The 24,397-nt window shown below is 40.5% G+C and overlaps 3 protein-coding genes across 3 annotated transcripts; 2 read left to right on the forward strand and 1 right to left on the reverse strand.

Annotated features, from left to right (window-relative positions):
* Window positions 1-111: 111 nt before the first annotated feature.
* Window positions 112-9,669, reverse strand: LOC135678536 (uncharacterized). Its single transcript, XM_065191458.1, has 12 exons — window positions 9,499-9,669; window positions 9,039-9,268; window positions 8,288-8,384; window positions 7,686-7,747; window positions 6,610-6,666; window positions 6,177-6,236; window positions 4,232-4,288; window positions 4,083-4,125; window positions 3,136-3,213; window positions 2,580-2,913; window positions 2,350-2,500; window positions 112-642 (listed from the first exon to the last, which is right to left on the reverse strand). Exons 2-12 carry the CDS (start codon window positions 9,210-9,212, stop codon window positions 553-555), a joined length of 1,203 nt encoding a protein of 400 aa, XP_065047530.1. The 5' UTR covers window positions 9,213-9,268; window positions 9,499-9,669; the 3' UTR covers window positions 112-552.
* A 310-nt stretch (window positions 9,670-9,979) lies between these two features.
* Window positions 9,980-15,976, forward strand: LOC135678538 (protein HIGH CHLOROPHYLL FLUORESCENCE PHENOTYPE 173, chloroplastic-like). Its single transcript, XM_065191459.1, has 8 exons — window positions 9,980-10,178; window positions 12,696-12,854; window positions 12,934-13,029; window positions 13,111-13,226; window positions 13,449-13,564; window positions 14,452-14,591; window positions 14,674-14,755; window positions 15,604-15,976. Exons 1-8 carry the CDS (start codon window positions 10,119-10,121, stop codon window positions 15,726-15,728), a joined length of 894 nt encoding a protein of 297 aa, XP_065047531.1. The 5' UTR covers window positions 9,980-10,118; the 3' UTR covers window positions 15,729-15,976.
* Window positions 15,977-18,214: 2,238 nt separating this feature from the next.
* LOC135679886 (protodermal factor 1-like) lies at window positions 18,215-19,361 on the forward strand. Its single transcript, XM_065193873.1, has 3 exons — window positions 18,215-18,394; window positions 18,548-18,692; window positions 18,768-19,361. The coding sequence occupies exons 1-3, from the start codon at window positions 18,268-18,270 to the stop codon at window positions 19,084-19,086; spliced, it is 591 nt and encodes a 196-aa protein (XP_065049945.1). The 5' UTR covers window positions 18,215-18,267; the 3' UTR covers window positions 19,087-19,361.
* Window positions 19,362-24,397: the final 5,036 nt, after the last annotated feature.

A 24,397-nucleotide genomic window follows, 5' to 3' on the forward strand; every position in this document is an offset into this window, starting at 1 on the left:
CTGCAGAGAAAGATGTGTGGCAATATCAATCTGAACAGTATCTTAGCTGATTAGGGCGATGGCATATGCAATCAAATAATACAACAATGAGGAAAGCAGAGGGAGACAATATATGGAAACCATTCAAATGATTTGGTTGCTCTTAGTATCTTGCAAACAATATACAGTATGTTTTCATTATCAAAAGACTACTTCAATAATATCATCCATGTATGAAAGCTAAACTTGATGGTAAGGAAATGTATTCAGCAAACTCCCAAATATTTTTAAGCAAAATATGAATGGTTTTGGCATGACTTCTACCATAACATGAGTGATGTCTCACTTAATCTGCATATTAAAGAAATCTACAGCCTTACCAGCCACCCATTTGAATGAGCCTACACCTTTGACGACACCCGTGTTAGCAGAGATGAGCAGTGCGGTGGTGCAGCTACAAGTTTCTATGACTATATGCATCACCTGACGGGTCCTTCAAAAGCTCAGTTTCAAAATCTTGTATCTAGCTTCAACTCTTCCATAACTGACTTCCATCCATTTAGCCAGTTTTTTCTATGCAACTGTGTAAATTTTCAGTATTTTTGATGTGTCACACACAACAAGGTTTTCTGAGTCAGTCGGAGTAGTACACAGCCAATTGACCTGCCACGACAAGTTACTACTTCATGTAGAAAATACAACATCAATTAAGAGCTCTGATAAACATTATAAATGATATTATTAAATATGTAGACTTCTTGTCAACACCGAACAGGATATACAGTTAAAATTATAGAAAAAGTACCATATGCTGACAAAGCCTGCTCTGAGACCACTAGAACAACCGTCTTCGCATGTTGGAAAATCAATGATAGTCTTACAGGTAATACAAAATTGGAAAATAGATGCTCATGGATTGGAGAATTCTCAAAAGTTATTCAAACTTATACTGGCCAAGTGTTTCGAGAGATGAAAAGCTATGCTCTTCAGTATTTGGAGGTTTAGAAGTCACAACAGCTAAAGAAGGTTCCATGTGAAGAGGTTCCAACAAACAAAATCTTAAATGCACGTAGCTTCAATTACTGAACATGACATACAGGTGCATTCAGTGAACTCCCATCGACCTCCTAGGCCTATTTGCAAATACTTTTGTAGCGTATAGAAAAACAATTATGCATCTGATAAAATGATAAGTCTTATCTGTGGGAACTTAACATCGATAAATATGGAGGGTAGATCAACTTATTGCAACAATTAGTCCGCCAAATGATCGAAAAAATCCTAATAAAGATAAATGTCCTCAACCGACAAAACTCTTCTTAACAATTTCTTAAATAACAAAGTGTGAGTGTCAAATGCTACAGCTTCCTGGGACATTCATCAAATAAGCATATTGATAATTTCAAGTTATTATGTCCTATATTGTAGAAGGTGTTAGCCTGATAGATTTATAGTGCACATGCATTAAAATTCCTGTTATAAGAAAGATCTCTAGAAGGGGGCAGATAAATGTAATTACTTCAAAGAGTCAAAGTGGATTAAGCTTTGTTCACAGTATTTAAAAGTTTGCTTGTCTAGGAAGTTCTTTTTCCTACTACATCCTCGATCGAGGAATGCTCTGATCACCATGAACAGGATACAAAGAGAAAAAGAAGCTACAGGAAATTCTGAGATCAACCTTACTCCCAATCTCTGATTTGGACTTTGGAAGATCATGGGTTAGCTAGCGAATATGGTGTACGACAGCTTTGCATCAATATTAAAACTGTACCATGGCTGTCTGTAACTTCACTGCTAAGTGGGGCAAATCATTGCCAGAAAGTTCAGAAAGATTCTGTAGATCAATGAACTAAATGATAGAACATAATATTTAACTCATCCTGGAAATGGAAAGGTCATGTAAAGCCAGTTGTAATTAAGTGTTGACAAATCATTTGCCCCTTTAATCAGAAGAGCAACAAAGCTTTCCTTTATTTGAAGCTTTAGCTAAGTAAGGTCGAATATGCCTGAGCATAATTGTTTTATGTTACAGATTGAAATTTAAAAAAAAATCATAACAAAGATCATATATAACAAATAAATGTCCCATGGCTAGAACTGTCTTTTGGTCAAAACTTTCTTCTAAAATGAGTCAAACAGAAAAGTACTCAGTCCCTCGGTATTGAGTTGTATCTGTCTACCAAACCACCTCAAATTATAGACAATATGACACATTTATATCATCCATTGTGGTAAAAGATTGAGATTGCCAATATAATAATGAAAAAAAGAATTACATGCAACATGCCTTAATGAATGATAAAATAAAAATATTCATACATGTTCAATCAATAACTAACAAGACTTACAGGTATGATGCAGATGCTTTACCTTTCTGTTCATGTTAACAGTCAAACTTAAATGAGTGCTGCAGCTTGCTTGTTCAGGATAGGAACATTTAGACCAATCCCACAACTTCACTGATGCATCATTTCCACCTGAAATTAGAAACTTTCCACGCTCCCCGAACAAGGAAAAGGACCTGTACTAGTCAAGAGTTTAATTGTTATAAATTTATAGTGGTGAACATCATCATTACGAATGAGACTTGAAGTACTCACACACAGGATACACCAGCAGTATGCCCTCCCAAACGATAATCCAGTCGTGTGCGCTTTCTTAGAACTTGACCCATTGTCTTTGCAGATTGAGCATCAGCTTTTCTAGATCTTGGTTGAGAACCCTTGGCTATAGATGAGCTTTTTGACTTCGTGTTAGCTAGTTCAACTTCCAAATCAATCACATCAATTACACCATCACCCCTTGCAGCAGCACATACCTTGTTCAGACCCGGTAACATATCTACTTCAGGTACTGCTATCGAATGAACAAATGCAGGATTGAAACATTGTCCTGCATTCCCATTTGTGATATTGCTGTCAGGTTCAGCCATTCCTGCAGTGAAAAAAAAAATTATGCCTTCAGGATATCTGGCATCATAATAGTTGATTAGAAAATGAAATTTAGAAACTTAAAACCCTTGATTTGCAGCAGATATAAGTTCGGAATTTTCAGAAATCATTATATATTCAGCCTATAATAACTCTAAACTTAATAACAATTTGTTTGACATCACCCATGGACTCATAATACCAAAAGTCAATTCTTTTCTTTTACCGTAATCAATGACATTATGTGGCCTCCCTTTTGAGAAATCCCAAATTGCAAGCTTTAAGTCCAGACCACCTGTAATAGCTGCCAAATACATCAAGTCAATTACTGCAAGAAAATAGCTATCATCAGCCTACGCCCTAAGCTGAAAAAAAAAAAAGCATCAATAGGTGTAGGCCACGATTTTCTGAAGGCCTATTCTGGGAAGGTTAACATACAAAATTTGCACAATGAATGGTAAATCATTTGAAGCATTACTAAATTAATTGAAGCACTAAATATACACATGAAATTACTATATTAATTGGAGCAATTCATCAGTAGCATGCACAAGCATGACCATCATTTTAGTTGTAACACAGCAAATAAAGGTTAATAAGAAACTGAATGTTCACACACAGTTATTTACTTCTCTCGTGAATCTTAAAGATGTACTAGGAGCATGGTATGTTCAGAATTTTCAATTTTGACTTAAGATAAGAACTGATATAAGACTAGCTCTTGCCAATGTTCAGACTTCAAACCTTCAATTACAATGCAAACAAAAATCAAATACTTTGGAAATTTAGTCAATAATTGTTCATGAATAATAATAAGGTTTCATTTTAAGTCGCTGTTGCATGCAAAGAACCAAAAACCTTGTGAAAATACATAGCATGAATTGAGATGATAATGTTGTATATGGCTGCCCCTGAAAAAAGAACAGACTTTTGAGATAGATAATACTGATTAAAAAAATGGAACAACTAGCTCCATGAAATTCATGAGAGACTATAGCAATAAATATGCCTGTTACTGTATCAGAAAATGGAAGTATGCCAGTTACTCTTATGGATTTAGCTGTTCCATCTCTACAAAGACTTTGGAAACAGTAAATACAGATACTGAGATGTCGAAGCAAATTAGAAACAGTAATTTTGCATTTTGACTAATTTTTACTAACTCATTAATACCTGTCCAGGGCTTCCAAGGAACAAATTGTACACAACTGCAAATCTGTTAGAAAGCTAAGGGGAATCACAACTTTGATTGGCATAAGAATTCCAGAAGTATTTTAGATGTCAATCATACAAAAGATTCAGCAATACATCAACAAGGATACACTAGTATGAACCATTCTCAATGTTCTGTACAGGCTTTGCTGGCAACTGTCAATGATCTGAAATAGAGAAAATTATAAAACATGGTAACTTGCAAAGTAGCACATGCTTGATCCCTTTGAATCTAGAAAACAAAAAAAAAGGAAACGCAGCATTAAGTTTCTGCAACTGGGAAAACAAAAACTCATGATGGCACTTGACTAAAACATGATCAAATGGAAAACCAAGAAATCCAAGATTTTAGAAGTGAAAAGAAACAAATACAAGTAGTATAACAATAGCAACTCCTAGCAAGATGACAATGTAGCTATGGTAAATTGGATCATGCCCATGTCTGAAGTCAAATCTAATCATCCTGCAGAATTGTAAAGACACTGCAGTAAATCAAGTTAATTGAAAGATGACATGTTACCTTTTTTGTCAGACTGATGCGGCCATTCAGGCTGGTGTTCAGCTTTGGCAATTAGGAGCTGTGACATTTTTTCTCCAATTTTTGAACAATCTCTAGGAAAATATTCATTATTCTTTCCTATCTTCTATTTAGTCTTGGTACCAATCTATAAGATACTTGAGGCTATCAGGTGCTCAGAAGTCTTTTTTAAACCAAAATTTTAAGAACATAAAAATCGTGCAAATTGAAAGCTGCAACAGCTAAAAGATCCAAAAATGTTCCAGTTTAAGGTTGCAGATTCAGATCTCAAATTTTGAGGTCCCGGGAAAAATTAGATAAATACTCTACAAAGCAAAATGAAGATTCAATTGAAAAAGCAAGAAGCCAGAAAAATCAAAATAGATTGCCAGCATATATCCCAGGGAATTAAGTTAACTATGAGTGTCCCTGTGTTTTCCAGCACAATAACTTTTCTGATTCACCAAAAAATGGACTTTAGGACAAAAGTAATAATGTGCGCAAAGTCCTCCACAACTATTTTGGTATTCAAGTCAAGACCAATGCAAAGTAACATGGCTAAGGATCCACACTTTAAAGCATCCTCTTTTGGTTTTGCTCTCCTCTCTCAATGTCTATCAACCATTTCACACTGCATCTAATAGCCAAGCTTTTGCTTTTTCTGTAAGATTATAATTTGAAGAAGTTAATCCATCAATTTTTTATAAGAAAATTTGATTTCATGTAGCACTCACCGAACTATATTCACATGCACAAGCACCTTTGTTCATAATCTATATTTTAACCTTAAACATTTAGTTCTGATGTGTACGCTCAAGAGCAAGTCATGTCTAGTGCCTTGCTCTGACCATATCTTTCCTCCTCAACCTACTAATACTTCCTAAGCAATTTGGACTGGTAATGCTCCCATTTCAGCCTTAAGATCCCAACTGACAATTCAAATTTAACATATTGCTCCTATTATGTTTTAGTATCTCATCAAGATCATGCAAACACTGGATAATACCTTAGTCATAAATTGTTATTACTGTAAGAAGAACTAAAAGCAATAGTGGTCCACCAGCTAAAAGAGTAACTATTAGAGTCATCCCAACTAAGTTTCCTTTCTTCTCTTCCAATTTCTCCAAATCTCCAATTCTGTTATTTCTTCCTTCCCAACAATTTCCAAATTGGTCGATCCTAAATGTTTTAGGCAGTCTAGATACTGCTCCAGTTTATCCCAATCCCGATAGGCCAATTCTCAAAACACAGGAAAGAAAAGATGATGAAGAGGAGATCAGAAACATTCCAATTTCAAGTGGCCATTTCAGCCACTGATGCAAAAAGATACCTACTCTAATAGAACAATTAAATAAACAATATTTAGATGAAAAGTATAGTCATCAGAAAGCAAAACCATGTATATTCTAATTAAATCAGAGATGGAGATATCTATAGCACTTGCAGTTAATAAAAATGAATAGAAGTCGCGATGAAAAAAGATGTTCATAAACAAGCAATTTGATATCTTATAGAGTCTCCTGTAACAATTTAAGTACCTTAACTTCACCACTATCATCTGCAGCGGCAAGGAAATTTGACTTTGTACTGAAAGAAATCTGCAAGAAAAAAATTATACTTAAAGATTTCAAGACCAATTACAGCAAAAGAGCATAAACATACCATGAATCTTGAGAGGCCATAGAAAAACATGACTGAACTTATTTACGCACTGAATGTCTAAAAAATAGACCAAACACATATAATTTCAAGAAAATAACCAAAAAATTGAGTGACAATCTGCAAATAACTTAAAATTTCCAATAATAAAACGAATCCTATTGTAAAAGGAAGAACACATCTTTTCTTTGAGAAAAGAAGCTTTAATTTAAAAGTTTATTATTCTGAATCCCAAAGTAACGGGTTACAATAAAATTCAATTTCCTGTTGCATAATGTAAATAACTTATGGAATGTCATTTTAGAAAAGTACCTGGTTTATCTCATCCTTGTTGTAGCTGTAGGTTTCCAGTGGCTTCCAAGAAGATGCCTGAGAGATGGAAATTTGAAGTATCATAATGCAAATGCAAGGCAAGTGGTCCGTGTAACATCAGCCTATAGCAACCAACATTAGTTCTAAATCTCCCATCCAGATGGACATTAAAACAATCTTACAATCTTTGGTGTCCTCAGTATGATGATAAATGGTTTCAAAGCCACATAAACCTTGCGTAGATGGTTCGACAGTACCATATCACAATGACCGACAAGCACACTAGTATGAAGAAGCCAAAATGTCATTATCTAGTATACAATAAAAAGAAATAACTGTGTTCAAAAGAGCTGAACATATAGCCAACTGAACTCTGATGGAAAAAGACTTGGAAGACAATGGCTATAGGGAAGAAACAATCATGTTTTATGTACTAAAGTTTTAGTTCTTATGAAGCATCCTATGGTGCAAGGCAAATGAATATGTAGCTGCATGAGCATTCCCAAGACAACACATAATACAGCAATTGAGTCTAAAGCACAATTTTGAAAAGAAGAAAAATTAGATAATTATGCACAAAAAAATTGGTAATTATGATGTGTCATTATGTAACAAGAACAATATCTCAAAAGAAAAGGCTTTATACAACATAACAGGTCGACAAGGAGAGAAAGCAAAGTACACAAGATAGTGCAGGAAGTAATATTACTTTTAAATGTGACCATTAATTAAAAGGATTTCATTATATGATTCATAATTTTAAATAAGGGTTTCCGTATATGTGTATATTGATTTCTACTCTTCCAAAAGTTTGAACCATACCACTTAGAAAGCTGGAATATCAGGTATATTCATGTAAAGGTAGAATTTATCACAGGTACCCTTCTAAAGGTACCTATAAAAAACATATAGAGCCTGACAGCATGTCAAAATTTTCAAATATATCTCTTGAATGGGTATTACAATATGCCTAACTTTCATGGGATACGCAATATACTTTAGTTTCAAAAGTCAAAAACACCATCGCGAAGTTGTGCAGGAGAATATATGCAATCTTACCAAACAAAATGACTCACCATCTGGATGTCAAAACACGAGACTTTTGTTCCCGAAGAGGCATACAGAATATCTTCATTTCCTGTAAAAAGATATATGATGCTATATGTTAACAAATCTATGTGCTGAAAGCCTTGATCAAATTTTAACCTGTATGTTACCATTGCCCACAAACATGAATCTAATGCATCATAAGCAACCAGTATTCTGGTAACTATGTTTTAAGTCTACCATTGAATTTCTAACCAAACAGGCCTAGCAAAGTACAAATGGATAGCATGAGATATTATCCTCAAGAAGGGGGGACAAAACTGCAAAGGAACTCAGAAGGTTTCTTTCAAGCATTGCTCTCCAACTTTTTGTATGAATATTTCATTTTGAAAGTAGAAGAGCTCATATAATAATAATCCATCCAATTATGCATCAGCCTCAAGGGCCAAGCATTCAATAATTTCAATATCTGATGTTGGCAAAAGTACTTGGAGAAAAAGATACTCAAAGATCATGACCCATGATGCATACGTAGGGAAACCTTGAGTAGAAGAGACAGATGACTGACCTATTTCTTATTGGAAATATGAAGTAAATTGAAAACAGTATAAAGGAAGGCACAACGACTAACCTGTTTTGAAACATAAAGAAGAGACAGATTCCTCCCCCACATCAATGGTAAAGAGAACATCTTTACAACGCAAATCAAACAAGCAAATGCAACCATCCTATTATCAAGAGAAGAAAGAGTAATGTATTGGAACATAAGCTCATTGAACAAATTGGCTTGATTATATTGAGTTAAAGCATTTAAGCCTATGAGCTTGTTTGGTTCAAGAATAAATTTCAAGATAACAAGTTATTCCACACAAAGTAATTCTTCTACAGGTTGAATTGAGAACATTACAGAAATAAATAATACTTGCCTTTTTGCCTCTAAGAGGATAAAAAAACAGAATTAGTGCATCCCTTTTGGTAAACTAGGTTATCCTATTTGTTATGTCATTTGACATGAATAAGAATATTCCTCTTAGTAGTTGGAGTAAATTCTATAAGGTAAGGCTGTTTACAATGGGATAAGTTCTTATGCACCTATTTTACCATCAAAATCGACCACTAAATACATAAACTATCTACGAACCAAGGGAATTCCACCGACACATGTTGGCATGGATGAACGTACGGCTTATGTTGCCATGGATAAACGTACTGCTCTAGACAGGTGCCAACATGGATCGCAACGACCCATGCTGAAGATGCCAAAATGTATCGACAGATGCGGAAAGAATGGGTGGCCAATTAGGTAAACCAACATGTTTCTTGAATTTCTACCCGTCGTCGGCTAAAGAAGTGCGAACGCAAAACCCTAACAGAGAGCGTACTTCGCCGGAAGAAGCGATGACGCCGGGCCGGAGGCGGGAGGCGACGCAGCAGGTGGCGGCGGCCTTGTGGCCCTTCAATCGTCTCGGATTCATCTGCTGGGTTCCGCCTATTTCTTGCGTCGATGGATTGATCGAAGCAGCTCGGCTTTCGCCTCCCGAGTGAGGCTCCGCCATTCCGTGGCAATGCTAATTACGACGGCCGCACAACCATGCATATTATACCATGACACCTGAACACGAGTGACATACCGAATTAGGTGGAATAATGATCCATTCTGCGAACCCGAACCCGACCAGACTAACCCGATCGACCCTTTGGGTTGGATCGATTTTGGGAATTCTGGTTGCCTGAGATTGACCCCAAATGGACACTCCATTTGGATTCGTTCATTGTTGGAACTCAATTCGTCCATATATTAATATCAAAAGGAAAACTTTCAATTGTTGGATTGAGATTTACTTATTTACGTATTACAAGCCCGCTAAAGTCGATTTTGAATAAGAGCAGATCCCTATTTCCTGCGATCCACCTCTACCGCATTTTGTCGAACAGGTAGCGGACGCCTCAAGATTCACTAATCTCCATCCGGCTAATGCTCGGCGAGGGGATCTTCAGGGCGTCGATGCTAGCCACGGCCACAGCTGGAGGATCATCCAGGGTCGGAGGATCTCCTCCACCGACACCGAACCCCGATGAGTTCCGAGCTTCCGGGCGATAAGATCGTAGGATATCACGAGGCAGCGCAATGAACCCGTGGGGGTCGGAGAATTCGCGACGACAGGGCGGAGAGGAGAAATATTGGCTTCTTTCTTCAGCGACCGGAGGAGATGCGATTTGGTGTGCCGCTCGCAAGCGGTATCTTAAGTGGGGAAACCCATTGACGCCGTCTGATTTGATCGGATTGAAGCTTGTGATTGATGACTTGATGAGGAGCGCTTTAATGAAGCCGGGAGAGAGGGATAGGACACCGCCGCAATCTGTTCCCGGTTTTGTGGTCCGTAATCCCTCTCTTGATATGGCGTACCTATTACTCGGCATTCGCGCCGGGCGAAAGTGTGGACCCTAAGGTCTGCCGAGGAATGGAGTGCAGCTACGGTCTCTCCTTGCGGTCTTCGGCTTCCGCTCTTCTCAGTCCTCAGGTACCTGTTTTGGCATTTGATTTCTGATGTTCGAGTGGTAGGAGAGCTCCGTTTACTAGCTCGCAATCACCTCATCGGCATCATGGTCGCCCTTATTTGTCTATCTGCATTTTTGGTAAATACACTTGATTGTTTGCTGTGTGAACTGCTGTTCGCATGTCTCTTTACTATAGTGAATAACCGCGAGCACGTCTCAATGTGCACGCGAGAGTGAAGCAGAAGGATATGGAAACTGAATTATAGGAAGGTCAGCCATGACTAATGCCATGCCTAAACAGTACAAATGGATAATTTTTTTGATTTTTTTTTTCTGATTTCCCTGATGATGGAATAATGGCATTGTGGTAGCTCCCATGATTATAATTTATGGGGTATTAGATGACTAAATATACATAGACAGAAAAGTAAAGGAAATAAGAAAGCAAAATAAGTGAGTTTATTAGCATTAATATATTTTAGTCACTCATTTATTTTAACTTTTACAGTTTAAATGAGTGTGTAAGCTTCACAGATTTCAATCAATTTTTTTTTTTAAATGATTTGACTTTGAATAGTTAATATCTTTGCCCCAAAGAAAAATCTTTTATAGGGACAAATACTTGGTTTTCAAATCATTGTCTAGAATTCAGAACAACAAACACAATGGCATTCGAAAGGGAATCAATTTTAGCTTGAATTTTGAAACAGTCATTCCCAGATTGCCATGATTTCCACTGGCAATATATCTATTTGAAAATTAAAGAGATTTTAAATCTTATTCTTAGTAAAAATGAGTTTGGAAAGGGAAAATAAGTACAGAACAAGAACTCAATTTTGGATATTGAATTCATGCCAATACAAGATCAGACCGGAATATGTCCAAATCCAATCTGGTATACTGGCACATGGTATGCCAGAAGTATCATGGTACAAAGAAGAAGTGAGGGGAGGAAGGGGGGAGAGGAGGAGGAGGAGGATAAAAAGGAGGCAGCAAAGGAGGAGAGGACAAGACGATGGTGGTGATGGAGAGGAGGAGAGGCACAAGAGGAGGAGAGGAGGCCGCTGTGATGGAGGGCGAGGAGTAATGATCAATAGGGTCAGTAGGTGGCTGGATAGCCGGAGGTGTGGATGTGGAAGGTGTGACAACGACAATGAATAGTGCAAGCAACAAAGCGAGAGAGAGAGAGAGAGAGAGAGAGAGAGAGGTGCACATGATGTATTGGGGGGGTATGCTAATAGGTATTTTGGTTTTTAATTTTTAGAATTAAAAAATAAAAAAGTACTACATTGGGCTTACCGTATGGTCCAGGCCTGGTATTAGTTATTAGGTTTCCTTGTAGTGGAGTATGAGTATGTTTAAGGGTGTGCAATAGTGATGTTTATTTATCAAGTCAGAGAAATGATGTCTATTTTAAGAATAATTGAGATCTAACTCAAACTTGAATATGCATACCATCGGCTTACATAACATAAATCCTTCATTTGATGTTAATTTGGCTGGTAAAACACAGTAATCTCTTATATCTTTGCTTTAGTGTCTAACTGATATGATGATATTATTCTCCAAGATGAGCTATATGATTTCTTTAGTTTAGTTTCTGACTGATATGATGATATTATTCACCAATCAAACTAAATTGCGTGGGTATATTATATGATGTTATTTTTTCCAGGACAACATCATATAATATTGCTTTTCCAAAGTGTTGTTAAAACTATGCACGGAAAATTGCTTTGCATAATTGACATATTCATGAAGCTTAGATTTGAGTCTTTACTAACTTAAGAGTACCCATGTACTGATATGCAATCCTATTTGCAATGAAAGCTGAAACTTTCTGTCATGTTCCACCAAACCAAGTGAATTATCTGCATGAATCAGTTTCTAAATTTGATGGACTTCTTCTTTCTGTTTTTTCCATGTTATCATAATTTTCTGTTAACAATTTAGAGTGAAATTTTTTATACTACTTAATAATGACCATTTGTTGTAAAACTTTCTGGGCTTGATGTTTTCTTGAGAGGGAATATAATTATATGATTGCTACTGTAATATTGTGTTGGCCTTGTATTCACGTTAATGCTACTGAATAGGACGAAAACACACTATCTTGGAACTAGATGTATTTTTCCTATATAATTACTCTTGTAACACTTCTAGGTCTGGCTCCAAAATGTTTGCTAACAAATGCTTTTGGAGTCCATGCCCTAACTGCCACAGTAAGAATATATATACCTTATCATGCTAAAATAATAGTTCCAGGACCAGTCTTAACAATAAAAAATCTGTCTTCTTACCTCATAATAAATTCTTTGGTTGAATGGCTTATAGACATTTAATACTTTCTGACAACTAAAGATTTCTTGTAGATGCTTTTAACATCTATTTTCAGATTTCTTGTAGATGCTCTTAATTGTGCAATTGATAGTCAAATAAGTGCCTTTAATGATTAAGTTAGTTTCGATTCTTTTGTCACTATGCTAAATTAATGCCATGTGAACTACATAGTTGAAGATTCAATGTTTTTATGTGTCCAGAATTTTTCTACACCTGAAGACCTTTCAGCATATGATGGTATTGAAATGAGGGTAAAAGGTGATGGACGTCGTTACAAGCTCATTTTACGTACTAGTTCTGATTGGGACACGGTCGGTTATCCTGCAAGCTTTGACACTACAAAAGAGCAGTGGCAGACAGTATGTTTTACCTCCATTTGGATGCTTTGTGGCTCAATTATTTGCTAGTTAAGCTAACTACATTTCCTGCTGGATTCAGATAAAGCTACCATTTTCTTCATTTAGGCCTATATTTCGTGCTCGGACTGTGGTTGATGCTGCACCTTTCGATCCAAGCAATATAATTTCACTTCAGGCTTGTTTCTTAATTCTCTCTCCCTTTCTTTCTTGTTAAAATTGGATGTCTCTTGTAATGCAAATAGACATTCTTGTGCAGCTTATGTACAGCAAGTTCGAATATGATGGAAAACTCAACCCAACTTTTGTGGAAGGATCATTTCAGCTTCCATTTTCAAGCATACGAGCATACATTAATGAGCCTATCACTCCCAGGTTTCATTCTTCATTATGAAATAATATCCTGTTTAAAGATTCATTGTGGAAGGTTCAGATTCTACAGGAGTGTGTAACATAGCCAGTCCTAAAACCAAAATGGGGAAGGCATTATAATTATGCATAATTAATCTGTGTTTGTCTGGCACAGAGGGTAGCCTAGTTGCATTTTGAGTTGTTTATATGGAAGAATCACACCTCTGATAGGGCTTCATTATGCAGGTTTGTACATGTGAGCTCTGCAGGAGTTACTCGACCTGACAGACCCGGACTGGATCTAAGCAAACAACCACCTGCAGTGCGCTTGAACAAAGAGTTAGGATTTATCCTCACTGAAGGTTACTTCACTGAACTTAGTTGCCATCTGCATGTATGTATATGTATACATGCGTATATATGTATACATGTGTACATGTACATATATATGTATACATATACATACATGTATACGTATACATACATGTATATGTCTATCCAATTGTAACTCTGTAATCAGAAGTGTCTATTCATCATATACAAGGCAAAAGAGTTAAAGCATTATTGTTTATGATCAAGAAATTCACAGAGAAATCTGCTTTGTTTAAAATAAACAAGCGTTATTTCTAATTTATTGCAAATCTGTTAAATATATATAACAAATTCTGGTCCATGAGCAATTATCATGACAATGTCATTTTTTAAGTATGAATAGGTTGCATTGGTTTTTCATATTTTCTTGTGGTTTTGGCCTTTTGGGACTGACTCATTAAGGTGCGGTTTTTGATATCTACAAGTCCTAGATATGTCTTAGGAGAGATCAAAATTGAAATAGAGATTGAAGTTGATTTTGATACATAAATTTGATTTTGTGAAATTTCGAAATTTACTATTTTTACAAAGTCAATGTCATACTGTGTCATATTAAGAATGTCAACATGTGCATCTAAGTGCAAAAAACATGTTGTATTTATAGTTGGAAACAATTCAAACCATATCAAGTACAATCCATCATCCTCCCAGTGTACCTGGAATTCATTGTACACCATCCATTTATACATCATCAACTAGACTGCCCATGACAAATTTTAATGTATCATGTGTAACTTTATATTGTATGTTATACCCAAATGGTGATCTAAATATAATTTATATGGAAGCAAAAATACACGGTTATGATAGGTAATCAATCACCTTGAATTGATTGTGGCAATGGTAGCAAAAATATTTAAATTTTAAGTTTCTACAGTTTTTCATTCTGTATTTTTACTTCAGGGTGAAGATTTGATACGTGAAAGTGGTATTCCTTATTCAATTGTTCGACCATGTGCACTAACAGAAGAACCTGCAGGAGCTGATCTCATTTTTGATCAAGGAGACAATATAACGGTATTAAAGTCATTTAGGTAGATATAGCTTGTGTGATATCGATGTGTATCTTAAATTCATGTCTACCCTCTGCGACTTTCAGGGTAAGATCTCAAGGGAGGAGGTTGCACGAAACTGTGTTGCGGCTCTGAGTAGCCCTTACGCATGTGGGAAGACCTTCGAGGTAAAAAAGGTTCTTGTTGACGTTTGTTCTGCAAGTATCTGTTTATCAGAAGTTATTAGCTTTTCAAATCGACTAAAATGAAAGAACAAAATAATCTCCCATGATGTAGATGGAAATACATATTAACCAATTTGTAAATAACCTGGTTTTAGCCTAGGACTAAATTGTTCTACACTTTTAACTTGTATCAGATTAGTATTTATGAACTTTTTTTTTTCAATGTCTTGCTCTGTTTTATCTATTATTCCCTCACAATGTATATGATCAGTGGTTCACTGAAGCCATGCTTGAATATGTGTATTCTATGGCCTGCCAAAATTAGATGAATGGACTACTATTCGTCTATCACTCATTCATTTTCCTTGATCATAGATGGTTGGATATTTGCTTTGTTGAGTTAATTGGCATAAATCCCATATGAAATCTAAATTTATCTGTACTTTTAGCTTTGGAAGAAAATTTGAACATGACTTCATTTAACATTATCGCCTTGTAAGGGTGTATGAATTTTTGAAGATCTAATTGTAATTACGATCGAAAATAATCGATGATAAAAAGATACTGTTGTGTCGTGTTGAGTAAATTTTACTGAAAATTAATGATGAAATTTGTAATAGCCTCCTGATTTACTTATAAGGATTAGACGGTCTGTTACCATTGGCTTAAGATTAAGCATTTTGAGTCTAGTTCAGACTCAATAAGTTAATAAGTTCTGCTAACAGAATCGATCATGCGACAAGATTGCATTTTCTTAAGCATGATGCATCGTGATAGTTCTTTTTTTTTTTCTTTGCATTTTCTCTGAGTACTTATGCAAGTATTCTTTTTTGTTTATATATGTATGCAGGTTAAAAAGTACTGTGCCGTTCAACGAGCCTTACATGGTCGACCCTGAAAACCCTCCCACTGAAAAGGATTACGATGAGTACTTCAAGAATCTGAAGGAGGGTGTCACAGGCAAAGAAGCCTCATAAGGGAGCCCGGCGCCAGTTTGAGATTTATACATATGCAGAGTTGTTTGCATCCTAATCCTACTTGTGCAGATGTTAGCTTCTTCCAAATGTATGTCAAGCCATGCTCTATAAATGTATCAATAACAGTCTATAAATGTATGTCAGCCTTTCTTTTGTTTTCTCATTCATTTTTTCTATTCCATGTGAATATTCATTTATGTAAGTCGATAACAGACTTGAATACTCAATAACAGAGAAGTTTTTTGTTCTTTTTTTTTTTTCTGAAAGATAATAACTGTCTTAGAAACAAATTCTCAGTTATTTACATTTAGGATAAATATGAAATTTTAGAAAAATAAAACACACTGATAATTTCTGAAAAATCAGGATGCTCTGGTAATTTTTGAAATCATTAACATACTATGATAAAGAATAATAATTACAATAATAAACACTTGAAACTTTTCCTTCATAATAAATACAATAATGATGAATGGAAAACACCCTTCATTAAAAAAAAAGGACAACAAAGAAGAATAAAACTATTATTGTGCCTGTTTGACTCTTTCTTTATTGTCTCCATGTAAATGGTCGTAATTAGTACTACTCTTAGATCCTGACTCTATCTTCACCCAACACTTCCGTTTTCTTCCTTAAATGCGAAGAAAGGGAATGGTAATCCAAATTGGAGGGGATGAAGTGACAAGCATAGCGATCAGTTATCAGTCTAATTATATATTACTCTTATAATTAGACCTCCTTATTATCTTGGTTCTTAAATTTAAAAAAATTATATTGAAGTATCTATAGTTATAAAATAAAATATTTATCCTCATTTACCTTAATGTTATCGATTTTACTGATTGAAGATATAACATGTGACAACACGTGTATGAATGATACAAAAATGATGGACAAAAAAGTAAGTTCAATAGTGATAACAGACAGTGGCACCATAAGTTACTGTTGTGATGATGGTCGACGATAATAACCCGATAGTTGACCTTGCTAATGTCGATCTAAACATCAACAACAACAAGAAATATGAGACAAAGTGGTGCGACATTTATGTCGGCACCCAAGGAGGAAGAGGAGGGAGGTGAGGCAAAACGATCGACGCCACACTACTCTACCTCCTCTTCCTCCTCCGATGCTACTCTACATTTAAGTCAGCACCGGAGGAGAAAAATGAGGCAGGTCAGAGATCTGCATCACCAATGACAAGGAGAGAGGAGGAAGATAAGACAAGTGAGGTAGAGCGATACGATATCATTCATGCATCTACTGTCACATGATATATCCTCTTTCACATGATATATCTTCCATCGGTAAAACTAACGATATTAGAGTAAATGAGATTAGATGTTTCACTTTAATTAATAATTATAAGGATTTTAATATAATTTTGAAAAGTATAGAGATCGTGATGTTAAAGAGGTTTAACGTGTTGATCAAACTGATAGTATTAAGATAAATAAGATTAAATATTTTATCTTCATAATTGTATAAATTTTAATATATTTTTTTAATTTAGAAATTATCCTAACTTATCCGACCTTACTATACTAGTGTGACGATCATCTCCATCATGTCATGTCACGAGGTATGGGGTCTTTCTAGCGAGAAGCCTTTTGGGTTGGGAAACAAGAGTAAATTGCTTGCACCGGTCATGTAGTAACATTTCCCTCCAAGAAAGGTCTCCTTGTAAATTTTAATCCATCCCTTTAACCTCTCCCCCCACATACTCTCCGTAGTTCTTCAATGGCAGCGCACTCGAGTGTTAGCTGGATCCTGTGATGGAATGTGCAAGCAGTAAAGCCTGTAGACCACGACGGATCAATCAAAGATCTACTGCTCCTGTTAGGATTCCTCCACAAACATAAATAATATTGTTCCTAACTATCAATCTTGTTAGGTTTTGAATTAAGGTCAAGCAGATCTAGTCTGTCCTCTTCATGGCACTTTGGTACGAGTCAGGCCTCACCTACTCCTCCCTGTCGCGATTCATATGAAGAAGAACTCGGGAGGAAGACGATAAGACCACTCTGCACACATTTATTATTGGGATTTACTGCAGAGAATGAGACTTGTCAGTCTCTGGTACACTGCGAACGCTTCGGAGCTCCAGCTCACGCTTGCTCGGAGAGTTACTGCAGCATAGTGCCCGGAGAGACACCTGCAAAACCTAACGCTTGAACATAAGAAGAAACTGTTGCCTTAACATAAATTCATGTTGAGAGAGAAACATCCAAGAAAAGAGAACATCAACAACTGAGATCATTACATCCAATGTCATGATGATACATTGAAATCAGTAGTGGCCAGCTGGTAATAGTGTTTGTGTTCTTTCTTCTTTTGTTCGACTGTATGGCAAAAGATCATTTAATGTCGTCCAACTACCAAAATTTATGCTCGTGAATGCTCTGCCGTGGATCTAATTGCTCGTTCTCTGTGTATTTATGTACGTGCATGCTCACTCCTGCTCGTTGCAGCAGCTGCTTCTGTCTCCTCCGTTCCACCTCTCTCTCTGTCAGTCTGTCTCTTCCTTCTGTTGGTGTGCATGGAGTGGCAGGAAAGAGCGCAGAATTCCTTGCTTTGTCTTCTCTTAGTTGGATCCGTGGTTACTCCTGTCGTCAGCCGAAGCTTACAGGAGTTCAGTGAGCAGAAGAACTTCTATCCTCAAACACGTACTCTGTCTCTGTCTCTGTCTCTGTCTCATATCATCATCACCTTGTTTTCAGTGTCGAGTGTGTGCAGGCGTCATTGCAGTGCAACTTAACCGGTAGAGTTCAATGCAAGCTTCGGTTTGGCGTCGTCCTTACGGTTTGCTGGTGGTGCAGGTTCACACACGACACCACATCGCCCGACTCCCTCCGGTGGTGGCCATGGAACTCCGACGCCCGACGGTGCTCACTCCTCTCCCGTCGTCAAGCCCCCATCCACCCCCACCGGCTCACACACTCCTCCTTTCAATGGCACCTGCAAGTAAGCACGGTGAACTGCCATCTACAAGCTCTAGAGTGAACACCACTTCGCTCATCGCTTTTCGTCTGTCTTCAGATACTGGGGCTCGCACCCCGATGCCATCATCGCCGTCATCGGGTCCCTGGGCACCGTGGGCGATCTCTTCGGCTACGGCTGCGCCGCCATCTTCGGCAGCAACCCCACCCTGCACGACGCGCTGACCAACACCCGGACCGACGGCTACGGCGCTCTCTTCCGCGAGGGAACCGCCGCGCTGCTGAACTCGATGACCGACAGCAAGTACCCCTTCACCACCAAGCAGGTGAAGTTCTCCTTCGCCGGCGCCATCACCTCCGACGGCGCCGCCGAAGCCCAGGCTGATATCTTCAAGCAAGCCAACGAGGGCAAGTTCTAGCCGGCCATTGCATGCATGATTTCAGAGCCTTCGACTGCCTGCATTAAACGTAGTTACATGCGTGCGCGTGTGGTGCTGTAGTTGTTCCTGTATCATTATCTACTGTTTCTATTGCTGTCGGAGAAGATCGAGAGTAGTGCAGACTAAGACCTTGTCATGCCATGTCTGTTCCTCAACATGCATCTTTCATGCATGGCAGAAATAAATCCATCATTCTTCCATCGGCTGTTCTTTGTGCGGATGTCAACTTCCTAACATTCCTCGATGCACTAATTCCCGATCATGTTCAATTATGTTGGAAATTTTAGCTCTTTTATCTCTTCTATCTAAAGATTATATGAGTGTTTTATTTATAGAAGGGTAAACTCAAGAATTTTGATTTATGGGTGAGAGTTATAATTTTGGATTTAATATTTTTGATTAATAAATTACATTATTTTTGAAATTGATTATGTTTTTTTAGGATAAAATATTTTAATAAAAATCATTATTCGAAGCTCGACCAAAATTGGAAGCGTCGACTCCCACGCCATGCCACTTTACGATAGATAGGATGGTGAACAGTGGGCCACCGGACACGAGCGGACATGACGCCGTTGGTTGCTTAGGAGTGGGGGAAAGGGGTCGGTGGGTCCCCTCGCCGACAAGACGACGGCGGTGCACATCCCGGTCGGCAGGCGACGCACGTTGTCCCGCCGAGAATGAGAACTCTGCAACACAAACAAAGATTGCGTACTGTGTACGTACATGCCCACACATGTATACGGTGCACAGTAATGAAATCTTAAGTCGATTAGTCCCGTGTGAGTTGGATTGGATTAGATTTTAGATAATATACGCATCGAAAACTCCTCTAAAAGGTTTCATCGATTGTAACATATGTAGATAGCGTGTGAGAACTCTATCCACAAAAGAATTGGAATCTGGTGATCACCAACTAAAGAGTCAGTCGGCAAGAATAAGATGTTTGGGGCCTCAAACCATATCAAATTGAATCAGTTCTTTCGGTTTTTGCAAGGTCGACAAAAGGAGTTCTCTCCTCTTTCTTTCTTTCTTTCTTTCTCTCTTTCTTCCTCTCTGTCTTCTGGATCGGATTCTTGAGACTAGACGCTATAGCAATCTGTTTTATTGCAGTGGCATATGATTCTATCTCAAAGTAAAGCTGAACTGAGAATTAACGTGTAGAGAGAAGAATGGTTCCCACAATCCATGGAGGCAGACTCCAGTGGCCTTTTTTGACTTTGGGCACGCGGAGAGAGAGAGAGAGAGAGAAGGGAGCGGGAGACGAGCCCACCACCTTCGTCACAATATAATGCCACTCGGAGCCCTGCGAAACCTTCCTGAGCTAACACACACACACCGTTCCTACCTCTCTCAATGGCCTCATCTTGCAAGGCAATCGCACTTGTTCTCATCTTCTTTCTCCTCCTTGCACCACCTCTACAAGCCCGGGAGCTGCTCGACCCGCGGAAGGAGGAGAAGGTTGGATCCTTGACAGCTGATGGTTCAAGCTCGCGACCATCTTCTCCGAGCGAAAACGAAGCCAGGAGGATGGTGGCATCGGTCCCCAGCCCCGGCGTCGGCCATTAGCTTCGTCGAACCCTTCCCTTCTTGTGTTTGTATGCCATGCGAATTTTTGTAGCGCAGCTTCATGCATGCTTTCTTTCTTCCCTCACACTGCTGTAGCTCTCGATCATTTGTTTCTTCATTGGATTGGCTTGATGCACTGAGTGCCCGCTTGCACTGGAGATCACAGTCGTGATAATACATTCGGTTGCTTCTCTTTAGTTGTTCTTCATCCTTGTTAGTCTCCAAGGTTCTCAAACTCTCGTGGTTTTGGCAATTACACTTTCCCGATCGATTGGATTGAAGTCATGAGTGGGCACAGATGCTGAGCTTTCTCAATGGAAGGAAAAGTTTGATGTATGCTATTGCTAGAATCCGATTCAGACGGCAAGGTTGTTGTCGTTCACCAGAACAAGAAACACGTAATGGCTTATCCTAAACTTACGGAGCACTTCGAAACCTCTAGTCATACTCCATTACCTTCTTCAACTACCAATCACCTGAAGCATTCTTGATAGATTTCCGTGCTCCTTCGATCACCAACAAATATCCAACTGTTAGATTCTCATATAAACCTGCAACTGCTTGTCAACGCTGCTTTAGATGAGATTGTTCGTCTTCAGATGCATGCCAGTCAACTCGAACGTCAAAACCCAGAAGCTTATGTGAACCGATCGTATACTAGAAAGCAAGAAGCTCATTGCCGACCTGGTGGGTAAGGATGCGCAGCCTCTCGAGGCAAATCTAGAAAGGCGACCGGGGACGCGGTTCGCAAAGCCAATGCCGGGGCGGGAAGTACATGGAAACAGCACCCCACACATGGCGTTCTTGTCGGAGAATAACGCGGCATGAATGGGACTCCGGACGAGACCAAGCACTTGTTTTGGATGGCTGCGAGACGCTATTGTGGTCACCCGAGGGTGATCCTGAGACGCCGAAAGGTTTTGGTGAAGTTGATGCCCCGTCTTCTTGTCGTCGGTAGGTGGAGGCAGATGCAATGTGCAGTGCTGGCTCTCGGACTCGACGAAGCTAATCGCGTCACTTCCATGCCTTCCCCCAGACCAGACAAGAAGGAATGGGCATTAATGCTTGCTTGTATCAACAAGGCTTTGTTTCCTGAGATTACATGCCAAACTCGCATGCATATGCATGATTATAGGATGCCTAATCTTGTGATTAGTCCTAATATATATTTTAATTTGATGAGGGTATGACCTCCGCGGAGCAGCAAATAGGACGGATTGTAATCCCTTTGTATATAAATGTCACCAACATGCATCATTAATTAGCATCTACGCATGCTTAATTAATACTCATTAAGAAAAGCTGTAATATAATTACACTCCCAACTAGCTAAATTAATTACACTACCAATAAATACATCGCGTCGCTCGCCTGATGCCTTGAATGCCGTCGGATGGGATCGCACACGATCACGGCCGTTCGTCTACGTTCGGCTCGCGTGAGATGAGATAGACCTTACACTGGATCAGATTTCGGCCCACTCGGAAACCGGGGACGACGGTGAAACCGGCCGCGGCGGGTCGACCGGAGACGGCCGCCTCCCTCCTTGTCGTCCGCCGCCGAAACGCTCTCCATGTACACCTCAGAGAACTGGCTCCCCTGTCGGACCTGGAAGATGAGCCGCTCGGTCTTTGGCTCGAACGAGAAGAAGAGCCAATGGAGGGACCACACCCGTCGTGACATCTAGGCGAACCCAGCGAAGAACTCGGAGCCCGGGAAGCCCGGCCCGGAGCTCACCATCGCCCTCGGGTCGAGATCGTAGAAGGAGGAGGATTCCATCTTCGGGTGCACCAACGACAAGTACTTCGTCCTGCAGAATTACGCCACCGGCGACGGCCGGACGCCTAGACTCTGATTCATTGCGATTGACTTGAGCCTGGTGAATTCGTCGAAGAATTGCTGGCTTCCCACGTGGAGCATTCTTCCAGCGTGGCAAGGCCGAAGCTTTGGCGGTGGAAGCCGGAGAACATCCTCTGTCAGACGTAGGATTCGAACGCGAAGGTCCGGTGGCCGGGGTTCTTCTGGCGGATCACGTCAGGTGGGAATCGAGCCCGCGGCGGCGTCGAGGTCCCAACCGCCGGACTCCATCTCCTTCACCATCAATTGGACGAAGGACCTGATCGATTTGAAGGCTTACCGCAGCGCGGTGAGGAAATGGGTGGTGATAGGGAAAATACTGGTCGGGCGATGCGCCGTGACGACAGCCCCTTGGAAGAGCAATAACGCTGACTAGACCCGCCCTGACGACTCCTGCTGTTGGACAACGACCTCCGACTCCGCACGATGGACGCACTACCCAAGGAAGGAAGCTTCAATGCCGAACTGATGGGAGCACGTCAACCGAGGCTCGCCCATACCCTGCGGCAGCTCGGTCCTCCACGCAGCCCCAGTGGCCATGTCAGATGCCACGCGGGGCACTGTCCTGCCCCTGCAAGCAGCCACATCAGGTAACATCAAACTCCTCTATAAATGCCCCTGAGCCCTAAGCAAAAAGGGGGAACTCACTCAGACACAACACTCAAAGGCTCTTCTTCTGCCTCATCCACAACCCCCTCCACATCCTTCTCTAACTTGATCGTCGGAGGGGTCGGGCCGAGCTTCCGGCCCGACCTGTGTGCAGGTCAGAGACGGTGTCGCCTCTTCCCGAAGCTGCGGCCGAACCGACCTCCCGACCCGAACCACCGAACTCGGCCGTCGGGAGACCTCGAAGAGCCTACCTACCCGATTGACCACCACCTTCCGGGCCCGGACCAAGCCGCGACGACCTCGTGGTCACGGCTGAACAGTTACTTACCGTAACATTTTGGCGCTAGAAGGAGGGCCCCGGAATGTCGACTGGTCAACAAACCCGCCTAGGCGGCCCCTCAGTTGCGAGGACGCACCCGATCGGGTCCTCGGAAGATCATCCCCCGCGGGAGGAGCTCCGAGGGGGAGGTCTCGCTGCGACTTCGGAGCAATACTGGCGCCTGTTCAATGACCCGGGCTTGTCGCCGCCCGATGCCACTATCGTCCCCCCACCAATTTCCCCCGAGGCCTTCCACGACCTTGCCCACCAGGTGAGGACACTGGCGGGCGTGGTGCAAGCCATTGTTCCGCTCATCCCCCAGCCGGCGCCCTCGCAAACGAACCAGCCCCTGCATCAACGGGAGCCCGCCCCTCGGGAGCACGCACCTCCCCCCGGGCCTCCGTCACCTCGAAACCAAGCGACCCGGCTCGGCGATCGGGACACCGTGGGCACGTCGAGCCGCCCCGAGCCCGAGTGGCCACCCGCAGACTCGACCCGCACCTTGCAGGCGCAGCTGCATCTTTTCAATCGACGTTTGAACGAGGTACAACAAGAAGTTCGCAGGTCGAAAGGGGAGCCCGGGACGGACGGATACCAGGGATCCCCGTTCGCGCCCGAAATACAAGATCAGGCCATCCCGCCGCACTTTCGGCTTCCATCCCTAGACACCTACAACGGCGACACCGATCCCGCGGATCACGTAGCCGCGTTTCGCGCCCAAATGGCGTTGTACGGAACTTCTGACGCCCTGATGTGCAGGGCGTTCCCGACAACTTTGAGGGGACCGGCCCGCGCATGGTACGGTAGCCTCAAGGCAGGAACCATCTCTTCCTTCGACCAACTCGCCCGGGACTTTGAGCTCAACTTCCTCGCCTACGCCCGCCCGAAGCCATCCGCGGCGCTACTCCTCGGACTCCACCAAGGGGAAGATGAGTC

Source organism: Musa acuminata, chromosome BXJ1-7, assembly GCF_036884655.1.
Source record: "Musa acuminata AAA Group cultivar baxijiao chromosome BXJ1-7, Cavendish_Baxijiao_AAA, whole genome shotgun sequence".
Lineage (NCBI taxonomy): Eukaryota > Viridiplantae > Streptophyta > Magnoliopsida > Zingiberales > Musaceae > Musa > Musa acuminata.